At 41.5% G+C, this 15,139-nt stretch overlaps 1 protein-coding gene across 1 annotated transcript in view; it reads left to right on the top strand.

Moving 5' to 3' along the window:
* SDHA (succinate dehydrogenase complex flavoprotein subunit A) overlaps window positions 1–14,782 on the top strand; it is a 15,343-nt gene extending 561 nt beyond the window's left edge. Inside the window, exons 2-15 of the mRNA XM_031055662.1 lie at window positions 2,397–2,483; window positions 2,772–2,933; window positions 3,706–3,849; window positions 3,981–4,145; window positions 5,263–5,411; window positions 6,672–6,796; window positions 8,929–9,097; window positions 9,669–9,864; window positions 10,676–10,847; window positions 12,161–12,279; window positions 12,639–12,750; window positions 13,328–13,458; window positions 13,983–14,096; window positions 14,432–14,782. Coding sequence (XP_030911522.1) covers window positions 2,397–2,483; window positions 2,772–2,933; window positions 3,706–3,849; window positions 3,981–4,145; window positions 5,263–5,411; window positions 6,672–6,796; window positions 8,929–9,097; window positions 9,669–9,864; window positions 10,676–10,847; window positions 12,161–12,279; window positions 12,639–12,750; window positions 13,328–13,458; window positions 13,983–14,096; window positions 14,432–14,518 — 1,932 coding nt within the window. The 3' untranslated portion in view covers window positions 14,519–14,782. The remainder of the gene's footprint in view (window positions 1–2,396; window positions 2,484–2,771; window positions 2,934–3,705; window positions 3,850–3,980; window positions 4,146–5,262; window positions 5,412–6,671; window positions 6,797–8,928; window positions 9,098–9,668; window positions 9,865–10,675; window positions 10,848–12,160; window positions 12,280–12,638; window positions 12,751–13,327; window positions 13,459–13,982; window positions 14,097–14,431) is intronic.
* Window positions 14,783–15,139: the final 357 nt, after the last annotated feature.

Raw genomic sequence — 15,139 nt, 5'->3', positions numbered from 1 at the left:
AGGGAGTAGGTGGCTGTGGGCATGGCTGGGCCGCGCCTCCCGGCTCGGGAAGCGAGCGCCGTAGCCTGAGGCCCTGAGCAGGGTTTTGAGGGAGGCAGCGGGAATGGGATGTGCTGGGGAAGGGCCCTGCAGGAGCCTAGCAGGTGCGGCCCGAGCTCCGGGATAGAAAGCTCGCCGCAGACTTATTCTGTATGAGCAAAAGTGCGCACAGGACCAGGGAAGTGATTGTGCTCCTGTACTCGGCCGTGCTGAGGCCGCACCTCGAGTGCTGTGTTTACTTCTGGGCTTGTCACTTCACGAAGGACATTGAGGTGCTGGAGCGAGTCCGGAGAAGGGCAGTGAAGCTGGTGAAGGCTCTGAGCACGAGTCCTGTGAGGAGCTGCTGAGGGAGCTGGGGGTGTTAAGCCTGGAAGAAGGGAGGAGGTGTAGGGGGGAGTTTATCACTCTCTACAACTGCCTGAGCAAAGGTGACAGGAAGGGAGGAAATGGCCTCAAGCTGCGCCACGGGACGTTCACGTTGGACATCAGGAAGAATTTTTTCACAGCAAGTGTGACTAGACATTGGAATGGGCTGTCCAGGAAGGTGGTGGAGTTACCATTCCTGGAAGTGTCTGAGGAAAGGCTGGATGTGACAGTTAGTGTTGTGGTTTAGTTTACACGGTGGTGTTTGGTCATTGGTTGCACTTGATGGTCTCAGAGACCTTTTCCAGCCTAATGTATTCTGTGATTCTGGACATGTGTTGGAAGTATACTTCCCACTGAGTATACTCACTGTATATCTGAGTTGCTTGGAAGGGCTGCTGAGGAGTCTGGCAGGTTTGTGAGCTGTGAGTTATATGTGAAGGCTTGTTCTTCTCCATGGTGAGGTGGGAGTTTTCGGTTTCTTCCCGCTGTTCCCATTCTGCATGCCCATAATGAGCTTGGTATTACAAAAATGGGCTGTAGTTATACTTGTGTTACAGAGCAAGTGCAGAAAAGACAACCGCAGAGAGAAGGAAAGGTTTAAAGAGTGTCTCCGTATTTTGGGTGGCAGTGAGCTGGCCCTGATTGAACCTTTAGTTTCAAAAGGGCCATGATCTTCCTGGTGGCATAAAAATACAGGATTACTACAGTCAGTGTTTCTTTCAGACTTAGTGTGACATCTTTTTCTGCTTTGTGGGCTTTTGTTTGAGCTCAAAGCCTGGTAACACAGCAGTGTGGAACAGGGAGAGAGTAGCTGCCTGGAGGGGAGTACTGGTGGAGCTCCTTATAAATAGGTGATAGGAACTGATCTCATTCCAAGATGGTTGCAGAAACCAGAGGTAGCAAGTGTAATGATGCAGTAGATTTGCTGTTATACAAGAAGATAATTTGAGGAAGTTGGTATGAGAAAGGATAAAACTACGTCGAGGAAAGTGTACTGGAATTCATTTCAGAGGTGGGGGAAGAGGTGCACATTTGGGGAGGGAAGAGCCACTTGTTAGCATATTGTAGAGTGGTGGGACCGTGAATGTAACAGCTGCAGATATCGCTCCAGTGCATTTTAGGTTATATTTCAAATATGGAAGTGCTGATGTCACTGGACAGGTCCCTGATGTGTCTTTGTGTTGCTGTTCTCAGTAATCATACATGCTGAGTTAGGCTTGATTTTTGAACTGTGTAAAGAAGGAATACCAGATTCCGATACCTTGGAGAGGTGGAGACTAATTCTTATCAAAGCAAAGACGGCATACTGAGTAGGTTTGGGTGTGGTATTTTTTTGTTGGTTTGGTTTTGAACAAGTCAGGGGCTAGGGAGTGACATTGCAGAAGGGTAAGACTTGCATCCTTGTGCTAAGTTTATGTATTAATAAATGGTTCTAAATTGGTCACTAATTTCATAAAGAATAAGAGAAATATCTCTGACTTTTGAAGCAACACTCAGCTGGAACAGCATTCCCTACAGCCTTTTTTTTCAGTACTATGACCACCTGAAATAATTGAAATTCTGAGGACTACTTGGCAGGAGAGGAATTTTCCATTACGTCCCATGGTTCCCACAAAGCTTCATCTTTGCTTAATTATGAAGGAACTGCAAGAATACTTCAGCATTAATTGCAAACATATTCTTCTGTTGGTGCAGCCTCAGACAGGTTTGAGAGGCTGGTCACTGTTGCTGGAGTCCATAATGGATAGTCTGGAATACCCTTTTAACTGCAGGCTATTCTCACATCAGTCAAACCTTTTTTGATTATATAGCATGATTATAGGAAAGCCAGAACTTCAGTACAGGTAGCTCTAGAATACATTAATACTCTTGTGTGTGTGCTACCAGTGGTGAGTGAAGATTTGTTACAAGTGTGGGGTAGCTGAGAGTCCCGTAAGTCTATCCTGTGGAAACATTCGTTCCATAATAGTTGTCTTGGCTTCTTTCCGTAGTGGCCAGCGGCGTGCCAGGCTCCTGCACGGAACTTACACTTCACAGTCTATGGAAAGAAAAACGCCTCCACGAAGGTGTCTGACTCGGTACGTCTGTACTTCTTGTGTTGTGATTCAGTCAAGCACTTAATGCTTGACAGGCGTGAAGCTTTCAGGCTTTTACTGGAGCGCTGTGTTCAGGTGCTTTGTGAGACTGAGTTGCTGAAGTGTGTGGCTCTTTTTAATGACAGTTTCCAAGCAAGAGAGTATAACAGATGTAGCAATTGCTGCAAAAGTCTGTTGAGAACATTATACCTATCCTGCTTGTGTTTTTATGAAACTTTTTTGATTTACCTTGAACTGTTTTGATCATAACAAAATGATTTATTTTTCCAGATTTCTACACAATACCCAGTAGTGGACCATGAGTTTGATGCAGTTGTTGTGGGCGCAGGAGGAGCAGGTCTGCGGGCTGCCTTTGGTTTGTCAGAAGCTGGGTTTAACACAGCCTGTGTTACCAAGCTGTTCCCCACCCGCTCCCATACTGTTGCTGCACAGGTGAGAAATGAGGCAGAACAAATGTTTAAAGAATGCCTGCTGTCAGAAAGCTGACTTGGATGTAGAATAATCATAAAATGGTTTGAGTTGGAAGGGACTTGAGGGGTTACCCAGTTCCAATGGCCTTGCCATGGGCAGGGATTCCACACATTAGATTAGGTTGCTCAGGAGCCCATCCAACCTGGCTTTAAAAACTTCTAGGAATGGGGCACTTGAACACCTTGTTTCAAGGCCATGCTTCTTATTTATAAATATCACATATTTAGTTGAAACTTTTTTAAAGGGTGGTATATAATAAATTCACAGGATCAGTGACTTTGGGAAAGATCTCTAGAATCATCAGAGCTTAACCATGAATTTGTAACTGCCAGACTTCATATTAGGTAGCAGGTACATTTCATTTTGCTTCCAAACTAATGACATTGCAAGACACATTTTTTTAATCTCACTTGCAGTTGTTCTTAAAACCCTTATTTCCCCTTATGTCTTTATTTCATCATACTGCCTCTTTTTTCTTCCCCATTTCTAAACATTATCAAAATGCAGTGCTGCTTCTCTGCCTGAAGTGTAACTGTGATTCACTGCATTACAGAAAAAAGAAGAACAAGCCATTGTGAAACTGAGGAGTTTCACAGCCTCATTAAATCTGGCTTGACTATAGTTCTTGTACACAGGTGCATATCTGGTATGTGATTTTTAATAGAAATGAGGTAAACCTACTAAAGCTGTATTTAAGTAATGTAATTCCAGGAAAATGGATTTTCATTTTCAGGGAGGTATCAATGCTGCTCTGGGGAACATGGAGGATGATAACTGGAGGTGGCATTTCTATGACACAGTGAAAGGGTCGGACTGGCTGGGTGACCAGGATGCCATACACTACATGACTGAGCAAGCCCCAGCTGCGGTGATAGAGGTGAGACTCATGGGATTTGATGTCAGCTGTAGTTATAAATAACACAGGCTGGCTTCCAAGGAGATCTCCTGAAAATAACTCGTTTGTTGTGATACACAAGAGTTTCTGATGCTTGTATTTGGGTTCAACAGCTGGAAAATTACGGGATGCCCTTCAGCAGAACTGAAGAAGGAAAAATCTATCAGCGTGCATTTGGTGGACAGAGTCTTCAGTTTGGAAAAGGAGGACAGGCCCACAGATGCTGTTGCGTTGCAGACAGGACTGGACATTCACTCTTACATACTCTGTATGGCAGGGTAAGAAGTTGTGAAGTTAACTTGGTTTGGGGTTTTGTGTTTACATTTACTAATTTTTTTTTTCCTTTTTACCCCCAGAGTTTGAAAAAAGATAATCAAACCCAAACCAAACAAACATGTAACTGGTCACATACAAATGAGGATTCCAGGGGAATGGCTTATAGCAGTTCTGGGTTATCTTCTTCCTGAGGCAGTGTGGAGGGATGAAGACAATAGATGCTAATTAGTAAATTAGTACAGTGTCAGCTTTGTGGTCTGGACTAGTTCTGCACTGTTAGTACTTTTGTGTCTGTTAACTAGACCCAAAGAGAATTTATGTAAACTTTTCCCCAAAAGCCCTTTTTTTCCAAAAATTTGACACAGCAGCGTTGGGGAACTCTGAAAGAGGTACAAGCCAGCATTTTTTTTTCACTCATCTTCAAACTGGGAGGAGGGGGAAACAAGGTGTAAATGAATTAAGGCTGGTTGTGCATTCCTGAGTTTGTTCTTTGGCAAGTAAGTGACCAGTGTTCCAGCTTGTCTGCCTATTAATTCTACAAACCATAATTGAGGGAAGTGATGGCTGTTTGAAAATGGTAGTGAGCTACTTGCAACCAGAAATCCAAGTACCTGGTAGCTACTGTTTTTTATTTACTTGGTAGCCAGCTAATTGCTCTCCTCAAGGCTTGCAGTGTGTGTGCTGCTGCAATACAAATGCTCGGTGCTGCCAAACACTGCCCTGATCCCTGAGGGCATGAAAGAATGCTTGACTCAGTGCCTGCTGCTCCTGCTGGTTTATTGGGCTCCTGGAGGTGTTTCTCATTTCTCTGGGAGAGCTTAAGTGCAGCGTGCTTCTACATGTAGGGAGCACTGCAGCTGGTTAATGTGTTGCCAAGTGTAGACTGAAATGAGAAGTCCTGCTGCCTAGCTCCTGACTGCTCAGAATTCAGTGCTTTTGCCACTACTTGTGTCTTTTAAAGCTAGAATAGATTAATTAACAAATTCTTTAATAGTTATGAGGAAACGGTCTTCCCTGAGAGTTGGTGGGGATGTTTTTTATCCTGATAGAGCCCATGTGCAGTGACAGTTTTGAAGAGACTTTTCTTCAGTAAAAGTTCCTTTTGTAATTTTCCTCCAGTCTCTACGATATGATACAAGCTACTTTGTTGAATATTTTGCCTTGGACTTACTCATGGAGAATGGAGAATGCCGTGGTGTTATTGCCCTCTGCATTGAAGATGGAACCATTCATCGTTTTAGAGCAAAGAACACGGTCATTGCCACTGGGTAATGTAACATTTGTGGTGAAGGACCAAAACTTGGGAGTGTTACCAGCTGGAAGTTTGTGTGCTTGTACATGTTTTCAGATCCACAGTGTGGAGAAGATACATTGACTGAACATAATTTATAGGTTCATTCCCCCCACACTGAGAGGAATATAACTGATTTCAGTCATTCCCTCTGAAAAAGGGCACATGCTAATTCTGTGACCGAGTGTAAATTTGGTATGAGGTCTAACTTTGAATTCTAGAACAATGACATAAAGTAAGAATGTGTAAGAGTAATATATATGATTCAGATGGTCTTCAGTTTTTAAAACCTGCTGTTTAAAACAGACATTTTGGCAATGCTGCCAACATGTCTGTCTGTAGAGTTCTGAGCTTCCTGTAGGAAACAGCTTTTGTCAAAATTCCAGAGATTCTATTTCATTAAGATACTACCACTGTAATTCTAACTGTTCTAGGATAAAACTATCATATTATGAGTGTAACTTAACATTACTTGGTTGCAAAGTTTGTATATGTATATTAGTATGCTATTTGCATTAGTATTTTGCTCCTTATGGCACTCTCCTATCTATTTCAATATGAAAAATATTTATAAATGTATCTGTGAAAGATACACTTGTAAATAAATTTATAAAAGGTTGCCTGCATAATTTGTCTTTCTGATGTGTTTTTCATGCTTGTGTACTTTGAGGTACATGGAATATGTACATTGCTATTTCTCCTGAGAGTTTGTCCTGAAATTGGGCTGATTGGCTGTTCTCAATAATGTTGGAGGTTAACCTAGATGTTTGCAACATAATAATTCATATTTAATATGTGGACAACCAAGTTTTTAAATCTAAGAATATAAAACCAGGGCAATATGGGCAATCTCAACCATCATTATATACTATTTTTAATAAAACTGCTATTGATTGTTCAAATGAAATGGAATGGTATGGATTGAGAGAACTTTCTGAGATCACCTTTTTTTGTCCTGGCAGAAAGGCTTCTGATATTAACCTAACCATCCTGCTTTGGAATTGGTTTTCTTTTTCTTCAACCTTCTGTCACCAGCCATTTTTCAAGTATGGTTGAGCAAAACTTGGCTAAACCAGTTTTGTTTTCTTTTGGTTGAAATAGTACAGGAGATGGTAAAACTTAAGTGCTTTTCTTATTAACCCTTTCCACTGTCTTGCAAACAGCATAGTTAGTGGTGTGTTGTAGTGTTGTTTTAATTTTTCTTCCTGTTAATTCTGTTAACTTTTGTGTTCTGCAGTGGGTACGGCCGCACTTACTTCAGCTGCACATCTGCTCATACCAGTACTGGTGACGGCACTGCCATGGTCACACGAGCTGGGCTCCCTTGCCAGGACTTAGAATTTGTGCAGTTTCACCCTACAGGTACTGAATAGGAAACAGTGCTTACAATATTATTTTTAATGAGTTGAACAGATTTTTATGTTGTTTTAAAATGTCACAGAATACACAATATGCTGAGTTGGAAGGGACCCATCAGGTGCATCGAGTCCAACTCCTGGCCCTGCACAGGACACCCCAAGAGTCACACCATGTGCCTGAGAGCAATGTCCAAACACTTCTTGAACTTTATCTGGCTTGGTGCTGTAACCACTCCCCTGAGGAGGCTGTTCCAGTGTCCAGCCACCCTCCGGATGAAGAATCTTTTCCAAAAACCCAGTCAAACCCCCCCCTGACACAACTTCAGGCCATTCCCTTGGGTCCTGTCAATGGTCACCACAGAGAAGCCTGCCCCTCTTCTTCCTCTCACAAGGAAGTTGCAGACTGCATTGAGATCTCCCTTCAGTCTCCTACTGGCTGAACAGACCAAGTGACCTCAATTGCTTGTCATTCAACTTCCTCTTAAGGCCCTTTTCCATCCTTGTTGCTTTCCTTTGGATACTCTCCAATAGTTTAATGTCTTTCTTGTATTGTGGTACCCAAAACCACCCCCAGCACTTGAGGTGAGGTTGCCCCAGTGCAGAGCAGAGTGGGACAATCCCCTCCCTTCCCTGGTGATGCTGTGCCTGATGCCCTCCAGGACATGCTTGGCCCTCCTGGCTGCCAGGGCACTGCTGACTCATGGTCAATTTGCCATTCATCAGGACCCCCAGGTCCCTTTCCATGGCACTGCTTCCCAGCATCTCCTTCCCCAGTCTGTCCATGCATCCAGGGTTGTTCCATCCCAGGTGCAGAATCCAGCAGTTCCCTTGTTGTACTTCATACAGTTGGTGATTGCCCAGCACTCCTAATTTGTTGGGGTCTCCCTGCACAGCCTCCCTGCTTCTGACGGAATCAACAGCTTCTCCCAGTTTTGCATGTCTGCAAACTTGCTCAGTATCCCTTATAGTCCTGTGTCCAAGTCATTTATGAAGATGTTGAAGAGCACAGGCCCTAAGACAAAGCCTTGTGGAACCCCTGTAGTGACAGGTCACCAGCATGAGGTCACCTCAAGCATGATGGGCTCAAGTCAGTTTCCACTTTTCTGCGGAGTTTGAGAAGTTGCTTGTGACATGGGTTTAGACTTGCCTGAAGCTGTTGTTGAATATAAATTTGAGAGTAAGACATATAATGTGAGAAAAGTCTCAGCTGTTCTAATTTAAAGAGCAGTGTTTAATATTTTGAGGTGCTGTACTTAAAATGCTAAGTAAGAAGTTTTATGAATTACAAGCTGAAACTACCTCTTAAACTTATATTTCCATTGTCCTTAATGTTTTAAGGGGTTTCATATTAGATACAAGAGCAATGGGATAGGTGCAAATGTTAGGGAATTATATACTAGCATCTTCAGTGAAGTGTGGTAGTTGAAGTTAAGGTCTATATATATATGTAGAACTGTGCTATTCTAGCATGTGATCAGTACCTGAATTGTGGATAACAATGATCACCAACTAGATTTGTAGCTAATTAAATGCTTCATTTTAATTCATGATGCGATTTATGTAAATGGTTTCTATAATTTTACAATGTTATTGTTATACCATAAAGATCCAATGTTCCTTTTACTTAAAGTTTTTCTAGTTAAAGAAGCTTCACTGCTTGTATGATAATTCTGTAGCTTTTAAGATAATTATCAAGTGAACTGCATGAGTTAGTTTGCAAGTAAGCTTTTATGTTCCACAGGATTTGAAGCCATCTTGTACTGCTTCAGCACAGAAGAGGGAACAAAAATGAGCAAATGGACCTTGAAATAATTAACTTCTGGTTTATTAAAAATCTTAAAATAATTGCTGAAGGTGTACAAGGTCTTAATAAAATTCTCCTGATGTGTTGATAGTTGCAGATCACTTCCAGTTTTAATATCTGAAACAGTGTGGATGTTTCAAATCAACTTGCTTACCTTTTGGAAAGAATGTTTAAAAGGAATAACAACACTTGAGGGACAGTTCCTAGAGGTATGATTAGGGTGGAATAAAATAAAACAGGGTCTTTGAGAAGACCTTGTTTATTCAGTGTTCATCCTGATTGTGAAGCTGTGTGGAGAAACCTCCTTTGATGGTGTTTTCATTCTTGAACAGGTATCTATGGGGCTGGCTGCCTTATCACAGAAGGATGTCGTGGAGAGGGAGGCATTCTGATCAACAGTCAAGGTGAAAGATTCATGGAGAGATATGCACCTGTTGCCAAGGATCTGGCTTCCAGGGATGTAGTGTCTCGTTCCATGACCATAGAAATCCGTGAAGGAAGGTTAGTTAAATGCTCTTCACAAAGCTGCAGAATGAACTCTTAATCATGCTAGACTGTGAAGTGCAATAGTTCATTTGATAAGCACATGGTAATTCATGAGAGTGAGCTCTAATGACTGTTAAGCTGATCTCTGTGTGTAAGGCAGAAAATCTTGTTAATTCCTAATGATACTGACAGAGAACAGATGATGTTAAGAGTCTCCTGTTTGAATTCAGTGTGTCTAGAGACACTTGCTCAAACAAGCTTAATGTATATGCTCTTACTACAGACGAAATTATTTGGTGCTGTTCTCTTGGCTGATTACCAAGTTTTACATATTTCTGCAGAGATATAATAGTTGAAAATCTTAAATAATGTGAATTACTGTGAAAAGAAAGCTGGGAGTTGGAAAATGGCCTCAATTCATCCAGGTGCCACAGTCTTATTAAATATGCTAGATATTAATTTTTGTCAGATAATATTTGAAAGAGAACCTGTTTATTTTCACAAATAGAACAAACTGGATTAGAAATGCTACTAGTGTTTGTAAATTCCTGTTATTTATTCCAGTGTTGGTTTTTTTTTTTGCTAGGGGTTGTGGTCCTGAAAAAGACCATGTGTACTTGCAGTTGCACCACTTGCCACCGCAGCAGCTGGCCACCCGTCTCCCAGGGATTTCCGAAACAGCCATGATATTTGCTGGAGTCGATGTCACTAAAGAGCCTATCCCTGTCCTGCCTACTGTGCATTATAATATGGGAGGTATTCCCACTAACTACAAGGGACAGGTGAGGAATACACGTCACTTTTGGGCTCTATTTTCATCGTCATACTAGGAAATTACTTTCCAAATAGGAAAGCATTAAGAATGTTTTTTATAAATGAACGGATGATTAATACCATTTCTAATAATAATATAATAATGATGTCAGAGTACTTAAAACACACAATCTTTTTGGTTTTTTAAAATAACTTGATAACCATGTTCCAGTCCATCTAGAGATGGGAGTTCCAAGAAACATCTAAAATGAAATTACTGACAGTAATTCTTTGTTAGTTGAGCTGAGGATAATATAATTGAACATAGCTCAAAGTAGGCCTCAGTTGCATTCTGTAGCATGAGTTAATGTGAATTATTCCTCTGTAGTTTATGTAATCTAAACACCAAAGGAGATCCTCCAACTGACACTAGTTGGAAATCAATGTGATGGTGTCAACTGAATTCTTCTCTTCATGTACTTGTTAAATTTCAGTGTAAAATTTTGCCTTAGAAGTATGTGCAGATCAGACTTTATGCCTGTGCATTTCTGACTTGCTGCAGAATTGTGGTGAAACAGAACTATGCACTCTTCATAAGAATATGTAGGGAAATCTTGGGGTTTAGCCCTGTCTGTGTTTACATACAGATGTAAATGTATGTATCTGCATACATTTCTCCTTGCCCTTTAGAGCTAAGATAATTCCGTGTTCAGAGGCAGAAGAAACTTTAGGTTGCTGTGTTGCACCCTTCCATGCACGTGGCTTTTGCAGATGAGGAGGTTAGCACTGTGTCCAAGTGTTTCCAGTGGCTGAGCATTGATGGAGTGTGTGCCGTGGCAGGTGATCACACACGTGAATGGACAGGACAAGGTGGTGCCTGGCCTGTACGCCTGCGGGGAGGCGGCCTCTGCATCCGTCCATGGCGCAAATCGACTCGGAGCAAACTCCCTTCTGGACCTGGTGGTCTTCGGTCGTGCTTGTGCCCTGACTATTGCAAGTACATGCAAGCCTGGTAAGTCTCACTTTTCTAGAGGCATTTGCCTTTATGATGTAATTTCTGCCCAATGAAGAGTTATTGCTACCTGATTCAAATTTAGAATGATACTCATAGGCTCTTACTTGTTAGAAAAGGAAGAAATCGGTGTTTATGCTTTTGGTAGGCATGTTCTATGCCAGGCAAATGTTTTGATATTGCTATTTGCTTTGTACTTGATCCTTTGAAAACTAGAATTGGGCTAATGCTATTGGCAAGAGCACTTAGGATTTTTGACAAGTTAACACAGACTATTGAATGTGAAGTCTGTATTTTCTACATGCTGCATCATCTTCTACATCTAAGTGTAATCTGTCTTACACTTGGCACTTTTGTGTAGTGGAATTTGCTGCCACCTTGCTGATTTATTTATAAGAAGGACTGATGTGCAAGTGGTGAGAGAGAGATAGTAAAAATTGCAATATCTCATTCACTGGAGTCTCACTGCTGAATCTTACATATTTTAAAATAATCTGGTTCAGACACAGTTGTTGACCTGAGAAAACAAAGAAGCAAGCCCTCCCTTCCAACCCCCAACAAAATACTGGATGTGGCAGTTACATTGCCAGAGCAGCTGGAGTCCACAAGTAGTCATCTGTTTTCTTACTGCTTAATGTCCAAACTGCACCAACTGCTGAGACTGATGATTCCTCATGGAATCAGCCTAGATCATGTGGTGCCTATTTGGTCTGGCTTTGTGCCAACTTTTTTTTGAATCCTTCTGTGGCTCTTTAGCGTTAGAAGTTGTAGAGGAGGGTTTATTAATCTGAATGCAAAGCTACATGTGAGATGAACTGTGCTGGTAAGATGCTGTGTTTGCTTTGTTGCCCAGTATCATGTGGCTTCCAGCATTAGAGGCAAGATGCAGAGCTCATGTCTAACTGCCAGACTTATTGACTGTTCCTGTCCCTTACACATCCAAGAAAAGGTGGGAGGTTTGGGACTGAGGAGACAAGGAAGCATAGCAGTAGGTGGTAAGGACCATGGGCTTATTCCGTAGTTTAGAAGAATTTTCATCCTGCTTTGAAGGAATGAACAGCAGAATTTTGCCAAACCTATAAAATCTTTATTAATTGTTGTAGGAAAGAATGGGATTCATATTCCACTGTGAACTTTTAAGTACATGGATACAATTGGTGGAACTTCAGGAAAGTTACACTTAATGCGCACCTCAGAGGAAGAAAACAGATTATGTTTTACTTAAATCTGATTTTTAGTAATTGATAGTCTCTGAAACTGCCAGAAACCAAACCCAAGCCTGGCCACCAAACTTACTGAAATTTTCTTATTAGGAGAGCCAGTTCCCCCCATTAAACCAAATGCTGGTGAAGAGTCAGTTGCTAATCTTGACAAGTTAAGGTTTGCTAATGGAAGCATAAGGACCTCAGAAGTGCGACTGAACATGCAGAAGGTAAGCCTGGGGAAGCTCTCAGGGATAGGGTGGGACAAGCTGCAGGCAACTGTGAGGTTTGGTGACTTGGCAAAGTGCACTTCAGGATTTGCCATGCAGAAGAAAAAGTGGATGAGAAGAGTGTGTCTTAAACAAAGGTTGTATCACTTGTTAATTCCTTCTTCATGGTCATTCCCTTGTGTAGTTTACCCGCTGTATAATAGAGTGGGGTTTCAGTTGTTTGGGGTGAATGGAAGAATGTGGGGTTTTTCAGGCTGCAGACAAGTTTGAGCTCAGAACAGCTCTGTATCAAGCTCTTCTGGAGCTAAGGAAGTTACATATGCAGCACATCCAACTGATTTTGTTTTACTGTGTTGCAGGCAATGCAAAACCATGCTGCTGTATTTCGTACTGGTTCTGTACTCCAAGAAGGCTGTGAGAAGCTTAGCCAGATTTATGGTGATCTGGCTCATCTAAAGACTTTCGACAGAGGTAATTTGATAGCAAAGACCACACCTTGCCCAGAGTACTCTGGGAAGAGTGTTGGTGGGTGGCTTTGTGGTTGTTTTTTTTTTTTTTCCTGTAAACCTAATGTGTTTCTTGACTTTTTAGTTGAAGATTTTGACCATTTTGAATCTTTCAAAATATTTTGTAGAGCCCTACTTACTAAACATAGTAATCAGGTAAATATTTGACCTTTGCAGTTGTTTTCTGGTTGAAAAATCTTTCAAAGAAGCAGAGATTGAAATTGGATTTACATGTGTAAGGTACAAACTGCCCTCAGAACATGATGTGAACTTATCCAAATACCAAGATGAATGAAGAACTTTGTCAGTATCTTCTGAAAGTTGGGAGTTGCAAAGAGGTAGCAAGACTATTTGTAGACTGAACACTCAGTTTTCATTCTCCAGCTGAGCAGATATCACAATGCAGACAGATACTGCCATGTCACTGTTGATCTTAAGAGAACTTGGTTATTTAAGTGCAACTGATGATGCACTTTTGTTTCACTCACACATATTTCTCTTGTTTGTAGATCATCTTCCATAGTATTTTAATATTTTACCAGGTATTGTGTGGAACACTGACTTGGTGGAGACCCTTGAACTGCAGAACCTGATGCTTTGTGCTCTACAAACCATTTACGGTGCTGAGGCTCGCAAAGAGTCCCGAGGTGCCCATGCCAGAGAGGATTATAAGGTATAAATGTTTCCTGTGACCTGAATGTAGGATTGAATCTCCTTGTTATGTGCCCTCAGATGGATTATTTAAAGTTGTAACATCTTCAAATGCAGTCTTCAGTGTTAAGATTAGTGTAGTATTTTTTGGGGTCCTATTTGTTCTGCTCTGTCTCTTCTTATTTGTTATTTATAAAAGGACCAATACATGGAACACTGGGAATGATCTTGAAAAGAGTTGCTCCATGTATACATATGAGTGATTAGAGACCTCTAAACCAGGACTATAGTAATAATATCATGGATGCATAAGCAGGATGTAAAGATGCATAAACAGAATAATTGTCTTATGCAAGGAAAGTTACCTTAGAGCTCTTGTTAAGCCTGAGCATTTCAAATTGGACATGGGCAGTGTTAAGAGAAAGCTTGCTGTCTGTTCAGAGACATGCTGGGTTGCAGGTGTAAGTGAAATGCAGCTGATCTCGTGGTTGTGAAGTGATTTGCAGATAGAGCTTCTGGTTTGTACTAATCTCATTTTCTCCCTAGTTACGGGTGGATGAATTTGACTATTCTAAGCCGCTCCAAGGCCAAAAGCGGAAGCCATTTGAGGAGCACTGGAGAAAGCACACCCTGTCATATGTGGATATCCCGACTGGGAAGGTACTTTGAGCTTGGTGCTTGAGGATCTTTTTTGCTGTTAACAGCTGTTCTCATAAACAGCCTTGGAAATTGTGATAATCCTGCACTGTTGATCTCTGGGAAGTGACTTTGCTATTTGAGGTGGAATTGCGCTTCCCCTTGTGTCAGACTAGTTCAAAAGCTTTTTTTCTTCCAATGGTGACAAAATGTGCTGTTGGGTGTTTAGTAGAACAGCTTTATGGTATTTCAAAGATAGAACTGAATTCTGACCCAACAAAAATCTTAACTGTTGGGGTTTTTTGGATCTCATTCTCTAATCCTCTTGTCCTGAAGTTCTTTGTTCCCTTTTACTTTAGGTTACGTTGAAGTACAGACCAGTGATCGACAAGACTTTGAATGAGGAAGATTGCCAGACCGTCCCACCAGCCATCCGCTCATACTAGCAGCTTCCATCTCACTTGAAGCCCTCTCTCAGAGGGGCCAGTGTACATAAGCATAGCACAAGCAAACCAAAATAGTGTTGGCACTTTGCGCTGAATGGAAAATGCTGACAAAACTTTTCTCCAGCTCGTATTCTGCTGTGGCTTACTGTACATTTATTAAAAGTGGAATGTAGAACAGCTTATGTTCTTTCACTCATCTGTCAAAAGGGCCCGCGAAAACACAAAATGTGTCTAAATAAAGTCATTACAAGTCTTGTATTTGAATATGCTGATCTGTATATAATTACAAAGCTCTTATTGTGAATGCGTAGTTATTTCCGTATTTTAAGAGCAAGAAATGTGCTCAGTGAAAGGACAAGAGGCAGCGGGCACAAACTGAAGCACAGGAACTTCCATCTAACTATGAGGAAGATGATCTTTACTTTGAAAGTGGTGGAGCACTGGAACAGGCTGTCGAAAAAGGTTGTTGGAATCTCCTTCTCTGGAGATGTGCCTAGATGTGATCCTGTGCAACTTGCTGCAGGTGAACCTGCTGGCACAGGGGGATTGGACTAGATGACCTCCTGAGATGCCTTCCAAACCCAGCTATCCATTGCAAAAGTTTTAGACAAGATTTTGTGA

The sequence above is a fragment of the Geospiza fortis genome, unplaced genomic scaffold, assembly GCF_000277835.1.
Source record: "Geospiza fortis unplaced genomic scaffold, GeoFor_1.0 scaffold206, whole genome shotgun sequence".
Classification (NCBI taxonomy): domain Eukaryota; kingdom Metazoa; phylum Chordata; class Aves; order Passeriformes; family Thraupidae; genus Geospiza; species Geospiza fortis.
The sequence above is the reverse complement of the archived record's forward strand: the minus strand, read 5'-3'. Positions and strand labels throughout refer to the sequence as shown.